General features: G+C 38.6%; 1 protein-coding gene across 1 annotated transcript in view; it reads left to right on the plus strand.

Moving 5' to 3' along the window:
* LOC127946721 (N-acetyl-beta-glucosaminyl-glycoprotein 4-beta-N-acetylgalactosaminyltransferase 1-like) overlaps positions 1-25,852 on the plus strand; it is a 174,007-nt gene that overhangs the window by 146,065 nt on the left and 2,090 nt on the right. The window contains exons 8-19 of the mRNA XM_052543449.1: positions 3,885-3,963; positions 11,665-11,731; positions 15,831-15,974; positions 16,182-16,291; positions 17,065-17,165; positions 17,432-17,505; positions 18,400-19,690; positions 20,749-21,107; positions 23,158-23,311; positions 23,456-23,528; positions 24,593-24,746; positions 24,819-24,945. Of these exons, the coding sequence (XP_052399409.1) occupies positions 3,885-3,963; positions 11,665-11,731; positions 15,831-15,974; positions 16,182-16,291; positions 17,065-17,165; positions 17,432-17,505; positions 18,400-19,690; positions 20,749-21,107; positions 23,158-23,311; positions 23,456-23,528; positions 24,593-24,746; positions 24,819-24,945 (2,733 nt within the window). The remainder of the gene's footprint in view (positions 1-3,884; positions 3,964-11,664; positions 11,732-15,830; positions 15,975-16,181; positions 16,292-17,064; positions 17,166-17,431; positions 17,506-18,399; positions 19,691-20,748; positions 21,108-23,157; positions 23,312-23,455; positions 23,529-24,592; positions 24,747-24,818; positions 24,946-25,852) is intronic.

The raw sequence follows: 25,852 nt of genomic DNA on the forward strand, positions 1-25,852 counted from the left end.
GGTCTCTCAAATTGCCAGGGCACCAAAAACAAACAAACAAACAAAAACCTAATATAAAATATTTAGTGCATGTAAATATAAGGTGGAATCTCACCCCAAAGATCTGGGTTGTGTGTTAAACATTTCAGTTGAGACTGAATGAGCCCTGAGTGATGAGTGAGTGATGTTTGTAATGTCACATTCGGAGATGTAATAGGGTGTGAAATCAAGCAGGGCTGTAATTGTGCTGCTCTAACAGCAGATGTGGCCCATTTGAGGAGATGTGATTTTGATGAGATGAGATTCACAGCAGAGAGCCAACATTCACTCATACACAACCAACACAAGTGTGTTCAAACTCCCATATCATTCTGAACATGACATATCATGATATATACTAACACTCAAGTTTTTTTTTTTTATTAATATAAATAATAATAATTATTATTATTTTGTGAGCAAGGACACAATAAAAGATAACAGTAAATACATTTATAATTTAGAATTCTAGATTCCTATTTCAAATAATTGCTGTCTTTTGAACTTTCTATTCATCAGATAATTTGTAAAAAAGTTTTGAATAATGAAAAGTTTTTGAATAATGAAAAATGTTGATGGTAGTAAAAATATTATTATTATAATTATATTATATTTTATATATATATATATATATATATATATATATATATATATATATATATATTTATATAAATGTTACGAACTAAGTGCTTAACGTTAAATAAGGTACAAGAGGAGGATCGGGAACAAATGAGGAGTTTTACTGGAAGACGAAGGAGATTACAGACTATACACAACACTATCACTTGTTAATACATTTACATTCCAACACATCAACATCTAAACATACAATCAATCACGGACGAGGGAGAACGGGTATTTAAACAATCAGGAGGTGATGAGGGAACTGGAAACAGGTGGGAGGAATCAATGAACAAAACTAGGAAGGTGACCAAAAAAGGAAACAAAGTTCATGAACGTGACAGTTCGTCCCCTCCCGGAACGGTGCGTCCTCGCACCGCAAGAGGAATACCAGCGGAGGGAGGGTGGGGGTTCTGGAGGTGGGCGAGGAGCAGGCCAAGAGCAGGTGACGAGGGGGCATGGAGGGAGGGACCAGGTCGGAGTGGAAGGAGGGAGGAGCCCGGAGCAGGAGGAGCCAGATGGTCCACCAGAGACCAGCCAGGACGGAGATCCATGGTGGAGTCGACGGCGGGTGGAGCCATGGTGAAGGAGGGGTTGACGACACCAGGGGGCCGACAGGCGGAGACCGCACCGGTGGGTGAGGAGCCCAAGATGGAGCAGCGCAGCCGCAGAGCCAGGGTGGCGTTGAGGATCCGGAGGGCCTAGGTGGAGCAGAAGGCTCAGGCGACCAAAGGGGAACCAGAGGAGTGGAGTCCCGAGGCAGCGGATGGTCGACGACTGACCAAGGTGGAGCCGGAGGGACGAGGGAGCCCGTTGGAGCAGGTGGGATACCAGGCCACGGTGGAGACGAGGAAGCTAAGAGCCAAGGCGGAGCCGCTGGGTCGAAGGGCCGAGGAGGAGTCCAGGGCTCGGAGGCTGGAGGCAGAGACAGGGCCTTAACGCGCCAAGGCGGAGCTGGAGACTGGCAGTCCAGCGGGGGTGAGCTGCGGGACTGACTGGCACCAGCAGGGATGACGAGGAACTGGCTGGTCTAGGAGGAGGAGAGAGGAAGGATGGGAGAAAGGACAGGAGGATCAGGGCTGGACGGAACCAGCGGAAGTGGAGCAGAGGGACCAGCAGGTCCTGGAGGAGGTGACACAGAAGATTCAGAGCTGGGCGGAACCAGCGGAGAGACGGAAGATTCAGAGCTGGGCGGAACCAGCGGAGAAACAGAAAACTCAGGGCTGGGCGGAACCAGCGGAGAAACAGAAAATTCAGGGCTGGACGGAACCAGCGGAGAAACAGAAAATTCAGGGCTGGGCGGAACCAGCGGAGAAACAAAAAATTCAGGGCTGGGCGGAACCAGCGGAGAAACAGAAAATTCAGGGCTGGGCGGAACCAGCGGAGAAACAAAAAATTCAGGGCTGGGCGGAACCAGCGGAGAAACAGAAAATTCAGGGCTGGGCGGAACCAGCGGAGAAACAGAAAATTCAGGGCTGGGCGGAACCAGCGGAGAAACAGAAAATTCATGGCTGGATGGAACCAGCGGAAATGGAGCAGAGGAAATGACTGGAGGAGGTAGGAGTGGGAGACTGAGAGGGTATACAGGGGGATCAGGGCTGGACGGAACCAGCGGAGAAACAGGAAAATTAGGGATTACCTCCATAGACCAGTCTATAAGATCCAGAAGTTGCTCCATATTTTCCGAGATCGCATACAGCTCACCCTCAGTCGCGGGAGTGTGGGCAGGGCTTTCCTCCACGCCCTCAATCTCCACGAGGACTCCCACGATGCACGGTGTTGCCGGCTCACACACCTGGTCAGGCGCACTCTCGAGGTCCTGCTCACTGTCAGTGGATGGCTCGGGCTCTGCGGCTGTGGTGGGCTCTGGCTCCGTGCGGCGTGATGGTGGCTGGCTGGTCTCTGGGTCGGGAGTGGGGCTGGAGATATCCTCTTCGGCGGTGCTGACGGTCCATGAAGATCCGTTTTTCTCCAGCACCCACTCCACAAAAGCGGCGAAATCCTCTCGGGGAACGTTCGCTGGTAGGCGTGCCTTACACCGCTCGCTCAGGCTGGTGTATAGAAAATATATATATAGAATAATTGAGCAGCAAATGAGCAGATTAGAAAGTTTTCTGAAGAATTGTGAAGCTGATAATTCCCCTTTGCATCACAGGAATAAATTACATTTTATCATATATTCAAATAGAAAACACTTACTTTAAATAGTAAAAGTATTCCACAGAAAAACTGCTTTTTTTCTTTTTTTTTTTTTTTACTTTTCTTACTTGGTGAGCATAAGAGCCTTAACTAAAAACATTTAAATAATGTCACCAATATTTTGAAAGTACTATAATGATTGATATTTTGTAAATATATATTTTTATATATATAAAAAATATGTGATACTGTATTTGATATAATACAGCACAATATTTTTATTTTATTTGATATAATATGATTTGATATAGAATAATGCAAATGTTATATATGATATGATATGCTAGTGTTCTGATATATTACATCAATATTTTATGTCCCGTATTGCATAATTCAATAAAGTAATACAGTATAACATAATATATATAATTCACTGTTGCGCTATATCATGCAATGTGAAACACTATAGTACGAAACAATATTATTATCTGTGATGTAATATGATGTATTATTTGGTACATAACAATAAAATATGATTTGCTACACTGTTTTGTCTATAAATTTATATAAATAATGTCTATATTAATATTTAATCATTTTTGAGTTGCTTGGCAACTGTAAACAGCTCACAAACATCGCTGCTTTTAATCATATTACGGTTGTTGCCATTATCTGAAAGTAACAATCCACTTTCTTGCTTTAATACGTTATGCCATGCTGTTTCATAAGTTAATGTATTAATTAACATGAACAAACAATGAACAGTACATTTATAACTATATTTATTCATCTTTATTGGTGTTAGTTATGAAAGAGTTAATGAAAATACAGTTATTCATTGTTAGTTCATAATCATTCACAGTGCATTAATCTAAACAAGCACAACTTTTTGAGTAATGCATTAGTAAATGTTGAAATTAACATTAAGATTAATTAAATGCTGTAAAAGTTCTTGTTCTTGCATAGTTTTTGTTAACGAAAGTAGTTAACTAACATTAACGGAACCTTATTCTAAAGTGTTAACACAATATGATATGATAATGCAGTAATAAATATATAGGACTTACAAATGAAATAAGATTTTATGTCTTTTCTTTCCTCTTCAGTCTCATGGCCTCCAGACGGTACTACTTTGAGATTCTCCACAAGCAGGACGACAAAGGCTCGGATCACGTTGAAGTCGGGGTGAGTTTTGAATCCGCTCATCTAAAGCTCAGAGTTTCTGAAATGTCTGTTAATGTACTTCAGAACACACATCGCTTCCCATTTCAGTTTTTATCACATCTAAACATGTACAACCAGGAATCCTGCACTATCCATTATCTGCAGTGCCCAAACAGCTTTTATTGTCCACTTCGATAAATGCCATTATACTAGTCTTTTCAGTCCATGGGCTATTGTAGAGACTGAGAATATAAGCTAAAGAGACTGAATGGTCATATATGCTTTCACTCACAGCTTTGATAACACTCCATTCATTCTTCCTAAGAGAGCCGAAAACTTCTCAAAGCCTCTCTTTGGGTTTTTAAGAGTAGGAGCATTAAGTTTTTATTTTATTTTATTTCATAAATTTGATAACGAAAATAATAAAATATTATTATATTAAAACATATTTTTCTTTCTGTTGTTTGTTTTTGCTCAGATTAATTCTCGGCTCTTCTATATGTTCAGTGTCTTGGAAAGACTTTTTGAAGATTAAAAGATGTTTAAGATGCCTTTTCTGTGGTTTGATTACGGATTGATTAAATTAAGTTAATGCATAAAAATATAGAAAATACAGAAAAATTTGAAGTAAATCGTTTTAAAATTATAAAATAAAATATGCATGAAAAAACTATATTATAAAATTATAATGTATTCAAATCATATATTATTATACAAATATATATAATTAATTAAATAATAAATGCTGTCAATAAAAAAAATGCACACTTCTTTGTGGCAAAATACATTTAGGTTAACCCACCTCTAGACATCACCTACTGTATAAACTGTGTTTGGCCATTTAAAGGTCATTCGGACAATCTTTCCTGTCTAAATGGATATGTGTTAGAAAAGTACTTTTTTAATATTTGCCCCTGAAATTTAGTTTTATGAATACATTTTTATCTTTATGAGGGCATTTTTGCACATATTTGATTGCGTCAACTGAGTGGTGCGCTCTGCTAAGCCTCTGGTTCCAATCCTCTGAGGTTTTGGGGGAAGTCGTACCCTAGTGGTTAGAGAGTTTGACTCCTAACCCTAATGATAAATACTCTGAAGTAGAGAAAGATGTCTTGGTTTGTGGAAGTGTGATCTGAAATGTAAATGTCTGTGCTGTTATGCCATTACATCTTTAAAGTCCCTCTGATTTGAACCTTCCATTTATGCTCTAGCTCAGTTTTTGTTTGATTCTTCCTTCATTTAACAAGTGTACTAAACCTTTCAGTTTATTACATCAAGCATTGCACTTACCTTTAGGCAGTGGCGGGACCTGACAGAGGCAATATGTATACGCAGTTCTTCACCTCGCTCGCTTTTCTACTGAAATCACGTAATAAAATGCATCCAAATGTGCCTTGTTTCTGATATCCATTCATATGCAGTAGGAATCTTATTTTATTGTACATGGACAAGTACTGTCTATCTATTTATCCCTCTTTTTGACCAACTGTCTCCACCTACCTCAGTGAATTCAAGCATGGTACTGTGATAGGACGCCAATTCGTGAAATTTCATCCCTTCTATATATTCCATGGTCAACTGTAAGAGGTATTATTGGGAAGTGAAAGCGTTTACGAACAGCAGGAACTCAGCAGCGTACCGAGTGCATGGTGCATAATATTCCCCAACACTCTGCTGATTCCACAGCTCAGTATCTCCAGACTTCCACTGGCATTATTATCAGCAGTAAAACTGTGTGGCAGGAGCTTCATGGAATCAGTTTCCACAGCCAAGCAATTGCATGGAAGCATCAGATCAACAAGTACAATGCCAAGTGCTGGACGGAGCGGTGTAAAGCAATCTATCACTGGACTCTGGAGCAGTGGAAACCTGTTCTGTGCAGTGAGGAATCATCCTTCTCTGCACAAGTGTGGGTTTGGTGGAGAGCATTGCCTGCCTGACTGTAACGTTTTGGTGGTATGGTTTGATTTTCAGGGGTTGGTCTGGCCCCCTTAGTTCCAATGAAGGGAACACTTAAAGTTTGCAATACCAGTAAAATTGGATGATGCTATGCTTCCAGCTTTGTGGGAACCATTTAGGGAAGGTCTTTTCTATTCCTGCATGACTGCTCTGGTGCACAAAGCAAGGTCCATAAAGACCAGTTTGGATGAGTTTGGTGTGGAAAAACTTGAGTGGCTTGCAAAGAGCCCTGACTTCAACCCCATCGAAAACCTTTGAGATGAACTGGAACAGAGATCGCAAGCTATTGTGCCCAATACTCTACTGGATCAATGGCCAAATATTCCCACACAAACTCTCCAATGTCTTGCAGAAAGCCTTCCCAGAAGAGCGGAAGCTGTTACAGCTGCAAACGGGGGACCAAGAGTATAAATGGGTATTTATGAAAATATATAACTGCTTTTATATCTTAGGAATCAAAAGTGATGTTAACTCCTGTAAATGAATACACAATGGTCTGCTACAGCGTTGGGTAAGGTGGCCCACAGTACAGTGATAAAAACACAGTTATAAGTAAGCACCAAAAAGGAAATAAAAAAGCCATTTATCTCTACTAATTACACAGACAATGCTGGAAACATAAATAGTTCTTCTGTTTCATTAGAAAGAAGCAGAACAATCATGGTAAAACAAATGAATGTCATCACATTATCATCAAAAATGCCAAAAATAACAATTTCAGCCCTAACCCTTTTGGGAAGTCATCAGCAAGCATCATAGCACACGCTCTGCGGGAGAGAGAGAGAGAGAGAGAGAGAGAGAGAGGGAGAAAGAGAGTGCTTCAAACTACTTTAGGTTTAATTTAGCTCCAGCTGGCTGCTCTTCATTTCACTGAAAGGACTGAGCAAATAGAAAAAGGGCCTCCAAATGAAATGTTCTGAATGTATTTCCTGTCTTTAACCGTCTGCTCTGGACTGAGAAAAGATCTCATGACAACATATATATTTACAAAATATAGGGTCAATGGTTTTCTGGGTCAAAAAGTAAGAAATTATCTAATAAAAGACTATATTTTATTATTATTGATGATGATGATGATGATTATTATTATGTAATGTTTAAACCTTTATCTATTTATTTTTTAATGGATTACTTTTGGTAAAAAAATATATATATATACCATAAGAGTGTTAAATTCATGTAATAAATAATTAATAATCTGACGATGAAAACAAATTTATGAACAACTAATTTGGGGAAAGATGTATTCCCCTATGGTGCTCCCTTTAGTGTGAATTGATGTTATGGCTGAAAGACATGCATTGAATAAACCAAATAGAGCTGTTAAAGAAATGAAATCTTCTGCAGTGAATGGGTGCCGTCAGAATGAGAGTCCAAACAGCTGATAAAAGCATCACAATAATCCACACCACTCCAGTCCATCAGTTAATATTTTATGAGTTAATATTTTATGAAGTCTTTATGAATTCTTTTTCACCAGAAAAAAAAGCAATATTATGAATAAAGGACTTGTATTGGGGTTGAAAGCAACAGTTTGAAATGAAAAAGCTGCTTTGAAGCAATTGTTTGAACGCTCATTCTGACGGCACCCATTCACTGCAGAGGATCCACAGGTGAGCAAGTGATAAAATGCTAAATCTCTCAGAATCTGATGAAGAAACAAACTCATCTACATCTTAGATGGCCAGAGGATGAGCACATTTAAGCAAATTGTCATTTTTGGGTGAACCATTCCTTTTTGTGTGTGTGTGGATGATTTGACATTCACATTAATTTAACTTTGGCAGAACGCTTGATAGAGAAACAACATTGCAAATGCACTTGTGGCTACACATTCGTGAGTCACCGAGCATAATAAGATACTGTCAGCAACACTTGCACTTTTCTGGCTATGTTGTTATATTTTGTTGTTTTCCTTGTATTGATTTATTGTCTCTTCACACTGAATGCTTCAGGCCAGTGATTCGGACCTCTGTTTCACTGAAGAAATGTCATCAGGGACATGAGACCGTGAAGACAGGAAAAGCTACTTCATAGTACACACATTTATTTAGCTTTCTCAATGGGCACATATAGCATAGATATTTAAATCAAATTTAAGCTCCTTATGATTACTATAAATTGTTCCTTCACCTCTACTGTGAAAAAAAAAAAACAATAGTTCAATGTATTTGAATGGCTGTTGTTTACAATTCTGCGATATTAGATTTTAATTAACATCATTTAGTCATTTTATTAAGTTAATATCCTCCTGGGAACCATTGAGAGGTTCTCACGCTGAAGACATTTGGTCAAAAAAAGAGAGAGCCTTTTCTCTGCCACAACACATTTCTTTTTTCTCATGCACTTTGTCTTACTCTCTTTTCTAAAACCTGGAATGATTATACTGTCCACCAACCCAGACACCTGTATTTATCACAAAGAAGAGAACTTATAACTGCCAATGGGTTTTATTATATTTTAAAGTGATATTAGTGGATGCTGCCTCAATCTCTGTTAGAGTGCCCTTTTAATATTCATCCGTAATTCTAGACCTAGTTTCTGAATTTATATGTGTGTGTGTGTGTGTGTGTGTGTGTGTGTGTGTGTGTGTGTGTGCATCTCACAAAATCAGCCAGTGACATGACAAAAAAAAAAAAAAATTAAACACATTTTTTCTTATACAAAGAAGGGTGCTATTCTAAGATTATAAAATATATTATTTATAGTGTATTTTATCATTTATAATTTAGTTGATGGTTCTATTGTTAAACTGCATAAAAATATGATGATTATGAAAGTCAGAATGATGAGAATTTGAGGTTAATGTTTTAGGGTTAAATGTGCATAAATGTCCTAAAGAAAATGGAGGGAAAAATGACATGAAAATGTTCTCATGAAATGTAACCATATACTGTATGCTCGCTTTACACAAAAATCATATTTTCACAATCAAAGTGAAACATACAGTATCTTTGAACTGATCGTTCCTCGATAATGTTATGAGTGTGTGTGTGTGGTTGTGGAAAATAGCCTGTCTCCCCTCATTTCAGCGAGCATAAGCAGAAGTGACATGGTAATTGCACAACGTCATTAAAAGAATTGTAGCTTGTCTGATGGTTTGTAAGTGTGCAGCTGAAGAAGCTGCTGTTGATGTGAGTGTGTCTCTCATTTCCTTCTGTGTATTGTGTTGTGATTGGCCTGGTGAATCTATTTAGCGAGGGTCACCTTGCTTGAAATGTAGACTAATAAATAGCAATGCAGATTTTCCTCTATCTTCTATAGTTCCAAGGTAATATTTGTTGGTTGCACAACATTTCCACTTTTAGTGAAGTCAGAAAATTGACATCACATCTTGTTAAGGCACAGTTGCTACATGTCTACACCATTTCAAAGCTTTAATCAGCCAGTGGCCTGCCAACATTAAAGAGTTTGATAAGATGTGTTTTGACAAGAGGTGATTGCATCACTTTGTGCAATACTTTGTACAAAACTCTGTCTTATTACTTCACAGATTCAAAAAAAAAATTCATTTTTTTTTTTTTTTTATATATACTATTTGAATGACAGCTTGGTAAATCTGTTGGCGATCAAATATTCAATATCACCAGGGTGCAATTTTATTTGAAAATGCGCTAAGTTGGCTGGCTCTGATATAGTTGCCGTGCAGCCTCTCTGTATTCACCACTCTGCAGACTTGCTCAATGTCCCTCCCACGGCGCTATCTGATTGGTTACACCTCACGAGTAATAGCCTATCAACACTTACAGTTGAAGCCGGCCCGCTGGGCAGTGGAGTTGCCAACTTGGCCACTTTGTCGCTAGATTTAGCAACTTTTTTTCCAAAAAAGCGACTAGCGACAAATGTAGCGACTTTTTGGGCAATCATTATTTAGTCTCTGAGACTCTCTGGGGCTGCCGCACGAGCGCGAGGTCTCTCTTTCCCAGCGCGAGCCTCTCTCTCTGCTGTGTTCAGCAAGCACAGAGAGGAACAGCACTTTCAGTAAAAAAAAATATATGTTGCTTCTAACTCTATTTTACAAGCAAGTATAGCCGACATCAGTCACAGCACAACCATTGACTTTATCGTATGTGTATTTGATTTCATTAGTGCAGATTAATGTTTGAGAGCTGGTTATGTAGTCTTAATGGACCGTGTTTCAGTCATTATAATATTCATTCCGTTGACTGACAACAGAAACATTAAAATATAGTCATAAAAACAGTTTTATTGAGAATTCAAATAACCGGATAAATTAAATTGCAGTATGTGAGCATAGGGAGGCAATACAATACGACGCACTTACTTCATAAATATGCTAATTACAGCATGGCGTCATCTAGTTTATGTTCTCATGATTTATTTTTATGAATTAAAAAGTTTATATATATATATATTAGGGCTGTCAAAAATAGCACGTTAACGACGTTAATTAGTTGTTTGTCGTTAATTACGTAAAATTTTTTAATGCATTTCATGCAAGCGCAGTGTGACAAATTATTTAGGTCAGGAAAGTCTCGTCGATCTCTGAATTCTCAAGATAGTAAAAAACAGCGGCGAGCGCTGCGACGAAAACACAGAAGAAGCTTAAGGTTTTACCCCAGTTACTCTCAAATACATTCATGCCAAGCTCGATAAACAGAGACGACTTTGGTAGTTGTTACGCTGGAGCTCCGAGATACGCCTACATGCAATGCAGCGAAAATTACAGCTGTTTGGAAAAGCATTTGCATTTTTACTTGGTTTTACTGGCACTTGAAGCCTTCAGAACGTGAAAATATCGATCCTAAAGTATTGTGGCAGAGCAAATGAACACCTCCTAAAAACAAGAGTGCCCAGAGTGCAGAGGGCACATGTTTGTGTTTCTAAGTTCATTCTTTCGAGTTTCTCTATGCATAATTTCATAGATATGTGGTTATGTGAAATAGAGCACAAATTCTGAGTATGGGTCACCATACTTGGCTGAATGTCACTTCACTTTCACTTTCTTATATTTAACCACTGGTTCACCTAAAACTCTTACACTATCTGTAGTTAAATGGCATGGTTTGATATAGTGCTCAGGTAAATTTGATTAAGTAAATGTAAAAATTTTGAAATTCAGAAAAAAAAGAACCACATATTGATGAATCAATACATGAAAATTATGTATCTGTGTCCTGTTATTTATCTTTTGGTACGCATTTCAGAAAAAAAAAATGTTTAGGATTCAGGTGTAATTGCAAATAGTGATTAATCATGATTAATCCACTGAAAATTCTGATTAATTTGATTAAAAATTTTAATCATTTGACAGCCCTAATATTGAGACATGAGACTGAAATGAATTGTGAATTTTATTAACATTAAATAGTACTCCTAAATTTGTATTTTTGGTCCAACTATGCCTTTAATTAAGCAACAGTAACTGTTCGGCCTGCATTTGAAAAAGTGCTTTCTCAAGTGTATCCTACGAAATTTTGCTGTAGAGTATCTTTCAAACAATTGAATAGCATGAACCTCATTCACTACTTCATCAAATCCTGCAACTGATTGTTTCTCAAAAGCACTTGTAGCATTCAATTGGTACCTAAACGCAACATGATTTCCTGGTGGACTGATGAAAACCTATGTTTCCTGATTCCAAGAAATTGTTAAAACTTTCGATTTCAGCCAGATCTTGCCGGTTTGGTGTGCATTATGCTTAATGCAGTCTAAGAATGGTCTGTTGGCCAACTGTGGCTGTGGCTCATGAGGCTTGAGACTAGTTTCTCTCTAACCATCCCTCTTTTGTCTCTATTACAGTGGCGCCCTTTCCTGCCAGGACTCAAGTACGAGGTCATCGATTCCGCCTACATCTCCTTGTACACAGGTAACCTCTCTTAAACTCCACCAATTTCCTAACTAACCAGCTTTGACTAGCCATCGTGGTTTGGGTGGCTTGCTGATGAGACCGTTTGAACTTTAGTCCTTGATGTTATTCTCCGAGTTGCTTGAGAGGTTTCGCTGTGAAATGTTTATGAAAACATACGGTGCCTCCGAGAGTTGCCAGGAAGGAAGAAAGTGGCTTTTTCAAGATCACTGAGATTGATGACAGCGACTCCTTCTGCCAGAGGCTGTTTCCAGTCGCTGGTCTTTGTGCAGAGATTGGTACAGTGTGTCCCATCTGGCTTGAAATGACTAGATGTATTAGCCGCATTACACTTTAAAGTTGTTTTCCGTGCCCTAAAGTTGCGCAAAGACTTTTAATAGCGTCCTACAGAGAATTGATAAGTTTAGTGGACAGTACAGTAGTTTGCTTTTAACACTTTTTGGTGCCAGTGCCCTGAGGTATGTGAAAATGTGCTTAGAGCTGTTGTGACATAAAGAGAGAAAGGACACTGGAAAAAGTACAAGGTTATAAAGATCTCTCAAAGGGAGATCCGTAGCTTGCTTACTGTTGGCGTAGTGATGATGACTTTCACGAATAGCCTTTTGGAAGTGTCTTCAGTACAAATCTTGTAACACAGTGGAGCTTACCTGTTTTCAACCATTTCACAGCACACACACTCTGGCCTCATAGAGTTTACATTCAAGTTGGAAAGATCTCTATAAGATTTAAATAGTTTCTCTTAGCAATGGCATCAGCTCAAATGGAGACTTTTGTAGAAATACCCTGCTTTTGGTGGTTCTCCTGAGAAAAAAATACCTGAAGAATCTCTCATCTCCTCTTGGATTTCAGAGGACATGCCAGCAATGTCTAAAATTTTTGCACAGGATTTGCCTAGATACCAAAGTCTGCAACCGCAAGTCGGGGAACTCAGTGTGAACTTCCATTCTACAAATCCAACAATTCCCAATATGTTCCTGGTTTACTCCCAATACTGTGGTTTTTCCATGTTTTATTCATCTGAAACCCCCATTTCAGGAGTTTTTCTAACGATAAGGGGACATGCAAAATGTGCAGTGTTGGGGGTAACTCCAGGGACATGGTTAGGAACCACTCCTCCAAACCTCTTGTCCCGTGTTGCGGGAAAGCTGGAGCCTATTCCAGCATCTCCGGCCAAAGGAATGGAAACAGATGGATGATCAGTTCAACATGAACTAATTTCTCAGAAAATGAATCTTATGCAAAGTTATCTGAGCTATGCTGGCCACAATACTCTAAACATAAAACACGACTCTCATTTGTGTCACTTTTTATTTATGCTCTGTAATTTTACAAGAAAGAAAGGATGCTTAAAAGAAAGCACATGAGCTATAAAAGAGCAAAAGCTTTTTCTCTTCAATGTTAAAACACCCTATAAACTATTAATGCAACAGATTTCTTTTCTTTTTACACATTACGTTCTTCAGAGACACCGCTGTTGGAGGTAAAGGGTTGTGGTGAATGTGTCTCTAGGCAACACGGCTGCTGAAAGCCATCAGTTCTCCTAAAAGAGTCAGAGTTCTGCTTGAATGCCTTGGGTGGAAAATTGAGTTCTGACAAGGGCTTTCCTGCATTAAGTATCAAATACTATGAAATTAATTCCCTTCAGAATTGTGATTGTATTATACATTATACATGGCGTATTATATGCAGCATAATATAGAACCCCATTCATATAGTTTGTCATGACAGCAGGGTTTTTGATACAACCAAACGTGAAAAGAGCATCAAATTCGCGTCTACCCAGTCTAGTTTGCCGCTTGAACATTTTGAGATCAAAAATATGAAAAAATGTGTTTCGCCGATTTCGGAGATGAGCTCCATGCGATCAGCGGGAGCTCAGAGTTCATGTATCCGCCGAGAGCAGCCTCACCTCTGCTAGACCTTCAATTAATCTATTAATATGTTATATATCTAATATAGATCTAATATAATCTAATATATATGGTATATATATATATATATATATATATATAGGTCCTTTTTATTCCTTTCTCTATAGAAAAATGAACTTTTGTCATTTAGCTCCGGTTGACTGCTCACTGACAACATCAGTCGTTCCTCCTTGTTGAATGAATGACTCCTAGCAGGCTCCTGATTGGTTAACGCGGCGCAAATTGACGCCAAAGGTAAAAATTGTAAACTCGTACGGCAGACGCGAATTCGTGTCAAACGCTTAAATGCACAAAAGCACAATTCGCGCCAAATGCTAAATTTGCGTCATTCGCGCGAACTAAATGTCTCATTCGCACCTCAGGACCTCCAGACGCCCATAAACGCGCCTTTGCATTGACTTAACATTGAAATCATTCACGCCAGACGCTCTATTTGCGTTTGGTGTGAACACAGCATTAGACCCAGGAGACGTCTCGATGAGGTTGGCGAATAAGAGCAACTAAAACAGAGCATGCCATCACTGGCTGTTGCATCTGTGAGAAATTTATATTTTGAACACCTTGTTTCTCTGTGGTGTGTTAAAATAGCCCAGGACCTGAATGGAAAGTTCTTGTTTAGTCCGTTATTGGTATTGTAATATTAAACACTTGAGTATGTTCCCTTTCGTTTTGGTTCTTATTTAAACTGAGCTGCTGGTATCGTTGACCTTCATGTGAACTCCCTTTGAACGTAACACAGAGCTTAAGCACTCACAGTGTTCGTCTCACACACATTAAAGTGCCGAGTGTGTGACAACAGCCACCTCTGCTCTCTCTTGGGTTTCAAGCACACATCAAAGCCTGTCTCATCTGCGTGGAGTGGCTCTGATGGTCCTCACTGTTTGAAGGGTGGCACCTTCATTTCTCACCCAGACACTGTGCTGTCTCTGATATGGAGTGACCCACATTTTAGCAAGGCGTTGACATTGAGCTTAAACAGACAGACAGTCTTGCACATAGGCATAGGCACGTCTTGCCAAACGTGTCCTGAACGGTTGCCAAAGTGTTTGTTGGAGCATTTCATAAGGTTGATATGCAGTTGCAATGGGGTTCTGGCTGGTGGTTATGTGGGTTCTTGAGCGTTCTCAAGAACGTTGAAGTGTTGATATGTGGTTTTAGTGGTTGCCTGTAGAGCTGAGCGATATATCTAACGATATGATCATGCGCATCTAATCAGTAAAGCTGCTTCCATGATCACCGCTAAAACCACCATCACCTGCTTATAATTGGAGTGACATTTAATAGACAGAGCCGTATATCGCAGTAAAGCTACGCAATATCGCGTTCATTATCCCAGATGAATCGCCTTCGATAATGAACGCGATATTGTGTAGGTTGTCAGCGATATACGGCTCTGTCTATTAAATGTCACTCCAATTAAAAGCAGGTGATGGCGATTTTAGCAGTGATCATGGAAGCAGCTTTACTGATTAGATGCGCATGATCATATCGTTAGATATATCGCCCAGCCCTAGTTGCCTGGACATTGATAGACAGTTGGCATTGTGTTGCTATGTTTTTTGGTGGGTAGCTAAGAAGTTATTAGAGTGTTGTTAGATGGTTGCTAGAGTTGGTAAACATTGTGAAGTTGATACGCTCTTGTCAGGGTGTACCAGGTGTTTATTGTGGTGTTAGGTGGGCATAATGGGTGGTTTCTATGGTGTTCTGGGTTGTTGGAGTTGTGTACAAAAGTGGTTTCTAAGGTTGTGTTTCTAAGATGCTGTGGTTTTCGGGGGGTAGCTGAGCAGTTAGGGTGTTGTTAGATGGTTTCTATGTGGGTCTTGGTTTCTAGGGAGTTATTATGCAGTCTCTAGAGTTTTCTGGGGGTTGCTATGTATCAGAGGGCTGCCAGGCACTTAACAGGGTGTTTTGTTGTTGGGTGGTTAATATGGCATTATGGGTGGTTTATAGTGTGTTCTGGGTGGTTGCTATGGCATGGCAGTTTTCTATTCTTTTTTTGTTGTAGTTGCTGATCATGTGGTCAGTTGCAAAGGTTTTTTTAAAAGTTTTTTTTAAGTGTTTTGTATGCTGCTTCATGTTGCCTTTTAAAAATCTTACTGTGTAAGGCCCATTCATGAGAAATGGCTTCTCGTCTCCATTAATCATTCTGTTTTCTTTCTTTGTGAAAGATGAGAGCAGTTTGAAGATGAACCATGTGGATCACATTCCTCAGACACTGGCCAGCCATGGCCCCGTCCCAGCAGAGACCCACACCCACAGCCAACACGGCGCCGATATGCTGCAACCAGACCCGCGCGACACCTTCTTCAACAGTAAGCCTCTATTTGTCTGTTCAGGTCTGCTTTCCAGTCCCCTTTTATTTAATTCCTCTGCCTCTCTGTTGCGTCCACTATTGAGTCCACTGAAATAGTTTTTCTTCCTTTTTGTCTTTTTTATTTGTGTTCCTGAATGACAAATATTGTGTAAAAATCAACTTTGATAATGTACAAATCTGGTCTTTCTCACAATACTCTCTATAGTTCCCATGATTGACCCCACTCATCTTGAAAATGTGTTGCCGGCCTGTCTCTACTCGCCAACATATGTGGTCAAAGACTTCCCTATCGCTCGCTACCAAGGCCTACAGTTTGTGAGTTTAACAAACATATATTTCTGCTCACATTTTGCCAAATAGTACAACAGAAAATGCCTTTTGAGTAACAATGCTCTTGCACCTGTTGCCATATTTACTTGCTGCTGTATTGTACTGAAACTTCCTGTGCGATTACTGCCCCCTCTTGGCTGACAAAAGTAATTGCAGGCACACCATGAAAGCAAATCAAAGCGCAAAAACAATTCAGATCGAAGAGAGCAATTATAAACGGGCACATTTACACAACGTATCATCAGTTATAATCTTTATATTATAATTTTGATTTTTGTTTATCACTGATAATCAATCAAATTACTGCATCAAATAATGAAGCAAACATTTGTTTTGCCAAATCAGACTTCAAAATGCTGCATTTTAGAAGGAGTATGATTTTTCTATATCCCACAATGCAGTGTGCTTGACTTGACCTACAATTTGCAATAAGTGAACCTGGAACAGTATAGATTTTTAATGACATTTGAATATCAAAGGTAAAGACCTTATACACAAAATGATTAAAAATTCCAAAATTAGTGTTTTTTTTTTTCCGGAGATGAAAACTCACCTGATTAAAAGAGTAAAAGATATTTAAATGTATATTGTTGCATACTTCCGCATGTTATTTTTCAAAAGAATTGTAGGCAGCATACAGTACAGTATATGCTACACAATACACTTTTATCTAGTGTTCACAGACATATTCTACTGATCAGTAGAGTGATGTTTCAAGTTAATTATCGAGGTTATCATGTCTGGTGTATTGTCTGCAGGTCTATCTTTCTTTTGTCTTTCCCAATGACTTCACCCGTCTCACCCACATGGAAAGAGAAAACAAGTGCTTCTACAGAGAGTCGCCCATCTATTTGGAGAAGTAAGCTTTCATATAGATTGTATTTGCATTAAATATCTATCTATCAATCAAATCTGTCTTTGTCTGTCTGTGTGTACAGTAAGAGCAGGGACATTTATCAAGAAAGAAATTTTAAAACTTCATCACATAGTAGATTAATTGAAATGGTTACTCTGAATCGCTTACGACCACTGAAAAAGAGATGAATAAATAAATTGCTTTAAAAGCCTATATTTCTCTTTCATGGACCTGATCTTTCACTCTCCATGTCTCTCTCTCTTTAACAGGTTTGGTTTCTATAAATACATGAAGATGGATGAGGAGGAAGATGACAGGCCATTTTTCTTCCCTAATCCTGATGGTGAGTTTTCATTTGTGTGAGTGATCAGTGATCCAGAAGAGGAATAACACTTCATTAGAGCATCGTTCAGTCACAAGCTGCTTTATTAGAACGTGGCAGATATATTCATCAGAAGATAATGGCCTTGGGTTGGAGCCAGAAGAGAAATGAATTGCTGGAGTTGTGAATATTTTCAAAGGGTTAAGGCAACGAAATGAAAATTGCTGCCGAAAGGTGTTTTCATATCTAGACAAACTGGATTCATCATTTGAAATATTTTTAGAAAATTCTGATATTTAAAATAGAACTACATGTTATTTAGGTAGCAACTCCAATGTTTTTGGTAACATCCTGAACTGTAAAATTACTGTAAAAAATGATTTAACAACTTTACAGTTATCTACAAAAGTATGAACAAGAACGGAAGACCAGCTGAATAAAAATGCTAATTCACTATCTGCCAGTAGGTGGCACTTATGGAAAACAGAAATACAGTGGTCACATAGTCACAAAGTATACAAAGCAGCATTGCACTTACGAACAATATTTTATTAGACATAACACAGAGTTAAGATGAAAAGAAAATGCCATCAAAACTTTTCAGAAGACTGTCAGTTCCCTTAGATATACATCCGTATTCCCATATAAGCTCCTCTGATTTCTAAAGCCTATTTCAGTGTCGGAAATATTTGTTTTGCAAAAAGGCGATAAGTTTGCAGGTATGGTATGTCTCTCAAACATATTGCAGGGTCTCTCAAACATATTGCAATTCCAGAAGGTATCACTTGTAGAAGTTTAATACTTTAAAGTCTTGGTATGAATACATTTCAAGGTCTTATATAAGGTCTCTTTATGAAGTTAACCTCAACTGGTGGAGGAACACTCATAGTGTCTGTTTTTGGTGTTTTGCTTTAGATTTTCTTGAAGAAGAAGAAGGGGCAGATCCAGAGGATGAAGCACAAGTTGTTGGCACCCAGTCAGCAAAGAAATCTACCCAACCTAGCCAATCAAATCATACATCAAGCCCTTCTGAAAATCCTGTTGCCACAATGCTGGAGAAGAAAGAGGTAGAGCCAGACAACCCAGCTTTTAGGAGAGAGCAAAGGCGCTTTTTCACAAGAGCAAGGCAGATGGTTGGGTCTCAACCTCAAGAGGCGGACCAAGACACTCTGGACCATCAGGCTAAGTTAGGGTTACCAGAAAGTGTGAGTGTGGTGCGAGGTCGTTCTCTCACTTGGGTTCAAAAAGACCACCGGGACTTTCGAGAAGGCTGGTCAGAGGATCGTTCACTGAAAATAAGCAGATCGGCTTTGCTATTCCCACCGAAATCCTCATTGGTGGCCCTCAACAGTCGAGCCAAGCAAACCCTCAGCAATCCTGCCCTCACTGTTCCTTCCCCAGGCAACAACCAAGCTCATGACAACAGCCACAATCCTGGAAACAGCCACACCAACAAGGAACGCAAGAAAGAGGACAACAAAATCTACGTCACAAGACCTCGCCCTGCTAAGGACAAGCAAAGACCCATTTCACGCCAACCCAGAGAGGTCTTCCCTGGCGTTTTCCTGTACCAGAGCGGCAAAACCACAAAGCTGGTGAACCTCAGTGCCAGACCAAGGCTCAATAAAGGAGTTTTGCGTGCATCCCAGTTATTTGTGCGGTCTCCTCTGCAAGAGATCAAGGTCTTTCCAGCGAGCCCCAATTGCAGCAAGCCAGGTGAAAACCCTGTGGCCCCAAACCGAGCATCAATCCCAAGCCGCTTTGAGAGGAGGATACGAGGCGTCTGGGAAAAACACCAGCATCCCTTGAGGCCCATCACAACCGCTCGACCCCCTCCTGCTTCCACCCCTCCGTCCACTAACTCTGAGAACATGCTTCCGACTGGTCCTCTCCGTGTCACTTCCTACTTGCATACATCTGAGATAACCGAGTCCCAACAGCAGCGGCCGGACACTGACCCAGAACCGGAGGAGGACGGAGGCCAATCAGAGTATAGTTATGAGGACGTGGAGCCTCGCCCCGGGTGGGCGGAGGAGGCCATTAATTGGCAGAGGACGTTTTCTGTCAATAGCATGGACTTTGAGACATTGCGCTCTGACTGGAATGATCTTCGTTGCAACGTGTCTGGAAACCTGCAGCTATCTGAGAGCGAAGTGGTGGACATACTTGCACAGTACATGGAGAAGCTCAACGAACGCAACGGAGGGTAAGACTGATACTGAAAACAATATTTTAGTTTCCGATATATCGGTAAAAATCAGTATTCACACATATTATTAAAAATTATTGCCACTCTACAGCCATTTAATTTACAATATATCAGTAAATATAATTTTTCACACAGCATTTATGTGTTTTTAATTTTTTTTATTAATTTTAATTTATTTATTGTTACATCCCTTTGCAGTTTCTTTTCCCTGTTTTTCTAGTTAGCAATACACTAGATATATTGTATTGATATATTGATATATTGTATACACATTTAATTGGAAAATATATATATATATATATATTGTTAGTGACAGTGTGTATTTATATTCAGTTTTTTATTTCATTTATTATTAAAGTTCTTTTTCCTTACTGAACATATATTTGTCAATTGCGGAGATTTATCATAATTACTATAGTATGTAACATTTTTGTATTCTTTTTTTGTTGTTGTGGTTCTGCTGAAAATAATTATAATAATTTAATTTGCTAAATATTTGTGAAACATTTGTTTTCAGTTTATTTTCCCTCTCTCTAACCGTACAGGGGTGTCATTTATAAAGGTTGCGTACGCACAAAATGGACATAGAAACATGCGTACGCAATTTTCCACACTTGGCGTAAATATGAACGAAATAAGTACCGACATTCTAGGTCATGCGTACGAACTCTTTTTCCTGGAGTGAAAAATCTTAAACTCTGTTTTCATGTTGATATACATATTTACATTAAAAACTCCACAAACATTAATGGAAATAAACAATGAAATGACATAATTTTACAAAAAAACAATTACATAATTTTATTAACAATAACAATACATTTTTTATTAGCTTTCGTGCTTACGTACACTTTTAAGATGAAATCTACTGAGAGTTTTATAAATGAGACCCCAGCTATTTAGCAATACAGTAATTGCTCGTGTAAATGGGCACTTTACCATTCATACTCATTTAAAATTGCACCAAGGGTAATTATACCAAAAAGTAATCACACAACCACTCACTCCACCATTTAATAGTTAAAAAAAAAAAATGTTTACCCCTCCTTTCTCAGGATTTATACTCTCCTCCGGATCATAAACGTAGAAAAGCGGCGTGACTCTGCACGCGGTAACCGCTACCTAATAGAGCTGGAGCTAATGGAGCGAGGCCGTAAAGTGGTCCGTCTATCTGAGTACATCTACTTGCTGTTGCACCGTGGTCGAGTGGAAGACAGTGTGGAGAATACGGAAGGGGTCACAGCATCATCGCCCTCTTCCCCTGTCGCCAGCCCACCTGCTCCACCCTCCCGCGCACCTACCCGTGGGACTCACGGCACCCCACAGTGGAGCACAGAGTATGCCAAACCCCTGCTGTGCCAGCCAGTGATGCTGCAGTGGAAAAAGGACGTCATGGTGCATTTTGTGGTACCAGGTAATAATAGCTAAATATCTGTTTTTGTTAAATAAGTCTTAATCTTTTTTCCAATCTACTCCAGAATGTTATGAAGAGTGTTCAGATGAATTTTCCCTCTTCGCCATGAAAATTAACTTGATCCCAAAAATAGTGTCCAATGTATTACAGCCTTGCCACAAAAGGACCAGCTGACATCATGTGAGTGATTCTCTTGTTAACACAGGTGAAAGTGTTGATGTGGACAAGGCTAGAGATCACTCTGTCATGCTGATTACGTTAGAATAGCAGACTGGAAGTATTAAAAGGAGGGTGGTGCTTGAAATCATTGTTCTTCCAAAAAGGCAAAAATTGCTAGTAAGATTGCACCTACTGTAAATCAAGGGAGGAAGATGTGGAGAAGACTTTTGGACAATGGCTTGGTGTCAAGAAGGGCAGCAAAGAACCCACTTCTCTTCAGGAAAAACATCAGGGACAGACTGATATTCTCCAAAAGGTACAGGGACTGGACTGCTGAGGACTGGGGTAAAGGCATTTTCTCTGATGAATCTCTTTTCTGATTGTTTGGGGCATCCGGAGTAAAGCTTGTGTGGAGAAGAAAAGGTGGGCACTGTAATCAGTCCTGTGTCAAGCCAACATTAAAGCGTCCTGAGACCATGTGTGGGGTTGCCATGAATAAAGAATGGTACAAAAACCTCCTCTGAGAGCAACTTCTCCCAACCACCCAAGAACAGTTTGGTGATGAACAATTCCTTTTCCAGCATGCTGGAGCACGTTGCCATAAGGTGATAACTAAGTCGCTTGGGAAACAAAACATCGAAATGTTGGGTCCCTAGCCAGGAAACTGACCAGACTTTAATCCCATTGAGAACTTGTGGTCTTCAAGAGACGGGTGGACAAACAAAAACCCACAAATTCTGACAAGCACTGATTATGCAAAAATGGGCTGCCATCAGTCAGGATGTGGCCCAGAAGTTGATTGACAGCATGCCAGAGAGAATTGCAGAGGTCTTGTAAAAGAAGGGTCAACACTGCAAATACTGAGTCCTTGCATAAACTTATTGTAATTGTCAAGAAAAAGCATTTGACACTTTGAAAATGAAATTCTTGTAATTAAACGTCAGTATACAGTAGCAGTATATATATATATATATACGTATATAGGTATGGACCTGGATTGTTTTTCATTTTTCAATTAATTTTGTGTAGCAATAAATTTGAAAGTTATTTTGTATGGTGGGTTACTTTTGATTGGCAGATATGTGGTGAAAAAGTGTCCCTTGCCTGATCTGAAATCCCTTTTGTGTACGTGGAATCTGTCACAACTAGTCTTAGTAGTACAATTCATCTACAGTTTGTATTTGTTTAGCAGAAACTCAAGCTACAGGCAACTGGGTTACGTAACACTCAATAAGATGTTAAAAAGGCTGGTTTTAATACAACTGCATTAAAGGAGTAGTTGACCCAAAAATTAACATTTTGCTGATAATTATGCAAACTCAGGCCATCCAACATGTAGTTGAATCTGTTTCTTCATCCGTTCTGGAGAAGTGTAGCATTGCATCAGTGTCTCACCTGTGGATCCTCTGCAGTGAATGGGTGCCGTCAGAATGAGAGTCCAAACAGCTGATAAAAGCAACACATAAACAATATTGTACACAATTCAGTAAAAACAAAATACATTTCGGTTTAATTTGCCAACGTGGATAACTGGGGAAAAACTCCACAGATGTTATGATGTACACAAAGGCATAGGCAAGTTTATTTATATAGCACATTTCGTACACAATGGTAATTCAAAGTGCTTTACATAAAAGAAAGTAAAAATGAAGCTGTCAACCTCTGGAGTATACATTAAATGTTTAAAATAAATTACATTTATAGAACAGCATAATCATATAATTTAACCTTCTCTGAAGTATAAAGTACAATAACAGCTAAATCACATGAATACTGATAGAAGTAATTTATTGTGATGCAAATAAAGCGCAAATCTTTGTTTGGATCTTTTATATGGCCGATGTATGAATATTAGTTTTAATTAATATTATTATGCATCTGTTTCCTACAGTTAAGAATCAGGCTCGCTGGGTTCAGCAGTTCATTTCAGACATGGAGATCCTGCACCGTGAGACCAAGGACAACAACTTCAACATCATCATCGTGGACTTCCAGAGTGAAGACATGGACGTGGAACAGGCTCTCAGAGAAAGCTCCGTTCCACGGTACACTTGTACACAAACCTTGCTCAAATATTTGAAAACATGCATATGTGGATAGTGTCTTGCGCTCTGATATGTTAAACTAGTTTAAACAGCAATTTAATTGAGAGACCTCTAATATATTTTTCGGGACTCCTTTGGACACAGATATGAGTATCTGAGAAGGGAAGGAAACTTTGAGCGTTCGGCCGGGTTACAGATCGGTGTGGACACCATAGAGGTAAACATACACTCATACCTTTAAGAATATCGGATTTATTATCCTTCCAAAATATGCCATAGATGTTCAGACGTCCCCAGAAAGCGTTCCTGTTGCTCAACTGGTGCATCTAGGAATGCCACGGTCATGGGTTCGACTCCCAGAAATCAAATCGAATGTGCTTTGGATAAAGTGTGAAATATATTGTTTTGCTATAAACACATTATCAATATTATCAAGACGAAATGTTTTGGAAGTGCTGTATAAAGAAATGTAGATTTAGTTACTACCAAGATTCAGTTGTTGTACACATGAATTTACAATCAGTTGGCAAAAGATGCATATTTCATGAGCGTGACAAACATGTAAATGTTTGTTTTGTTAACTCACACATGACTCAGCATTATGTCACAGTTTCACTGTAACCTCAACGTGACTGTGATTATCAGTGAATCACACTTTGCAGAGACAAGAGCTCATTTCCCATCTCTCCTAGAGTTAAACAGTTTAGTTTTACTGTTTTCGAATTCCATTCAGCAGATTTCCGGGTCTGACGGTAGCACTTTAGCTTAGCTTAGCTTAGCATAGATCATTGAATCTGATTAGACCGTTAGCATCTCGCTCATTAATGACCAAAGAGTTTCTATTTTTTTCCTGTTTAAAACTTGACTCCTCTGTAGTTACATCGTGTACTAAGACCAGCGGGAAATATTCAAGGAGCTTTGCTGTCGTATAATAGCGCCTGAAAATAGTCCCCAGCTAGTTTGTGTAGTCGCAGCAATAGCAGATTAGCTGGGGACAATTTTCAAGCTGTGTAATATCATTGCACCTGTGGTAAGGCAGCAAAGTACCTTGATTATTACACCAGAATAAGAGTATAGTTCCTAACCATATCGGCCTAGAAAAACTTTTTTAATTTTCCATCAGTCTTAGTACACGATGTAACTACAGAAGAGTCAAGTTTAAATCTGAAAAATATAGACACTCTTTGGTCATTTTTGAGCGAGAAACAGTATGTGTTTAATCAGTCACTTAACTTTGTACTGCAGCAGTGCGGGTTGATTTTTGCTCATGTGTGTTTGCAGGAAAGTCACAGTATCGTGTTTCTGTGTGACCTGCACATTCATTTCCCTCTGAACATCCTGGAGAGCATCAGGAAGCACTGTGTGGTGGGCAAACTGGCCTTCGCTCCGATAGTGATGAGACTGGGCTGTGGCAGCTCCCCGCAGGAGCCTGACGGTACGAGACACACACACACACACACACACACACACACTGGCCTTCATGAGCCACACGTCTCTGTGTCTGCAGGGTACTGGGAGGTCAACGGCTTCGGCCTGTTCGGGATCTACAAGTCCGATTTTGACAAGATCGGTGGGATGAACACGGAGGAGTTCAAGGAGCGCTGGGGAGGAGAAGACTGGGAACTACTGGACAGGTGGAAACAGTTGACAGTCAACCATTTCATTTATATTCACTATAGGATTCATTTATTTTTGCGATATAATTTATAATAATATTATTAGAAATTATGATGATAATGTATGATCTCCGTTATGATATTTAGAGACTTTGACTGTGATGTTTTGTATTGTTATTATTAATATTAATAGTTATCATTATGTTGTTATTATTATTAGGAAATATTATGATAATGGTATTATTTATGATGATTTAGAGACGGACAGTGATGTTGTTATTATTTGTTAAATTCACATAATTTGTATGAATTATGATTTTCACAGTAATGTTATTATTGTAGTAATAATAATCATCATCAATCATATTAAATACATATTATTTTAGTATTACTATTTCTAATGCAATTATGATATTGAATTGAGAGATTTTGACTGATAATATTATTTAATTTTTTATAATAATAATAGTAATGTTAAATAAATAATAATTGTATTAATATTATTACAATTATACCGAATTAAGAGAGATTTTGACAGTTACATTATTATATATTTGTTATTATTATTATAATATATTTGTATTATTAATATTATAATATTAATTGTTTTATATTATATTAATATTATAATAAATAATTGTTAAATAAATATTTTAAAAAATATAATTACAAATCTTAAAATAGTTTATTGTTAATATCAATATAAAATGTTAGTACTGAATTGCCATTTTTTACATTATTTTTCCTGTTATTATTAAGATCAATAATAATAATATTAGTATTATTAATAATAATAAAAAATATATTAGTTAAATTATAGTATTGAATTAAGATGGATTTTGACTGATGATTGTTGTTAATGTTAATAATAATATTAATTTATTATTGTTATTTTTAATCATACTCAACTGAAATTAAGTATTAA

This window comes from Carassius gibelio, chromosome A25 (genome assembly GCF_023724105.1).
Source record: "Carassius gibelio isolate Cgi1373 ecotype wild population from Czech Republic chromosome A25, carGib1.2-hapl.c, whole genome shotgun sequence".
Taxonomy (NCBI): Eukaryota; Metazoa; Chordata; class Actinopteri; order Cypriniformes; family Cyprinidae; genus Carassius; species Carassius gibelio.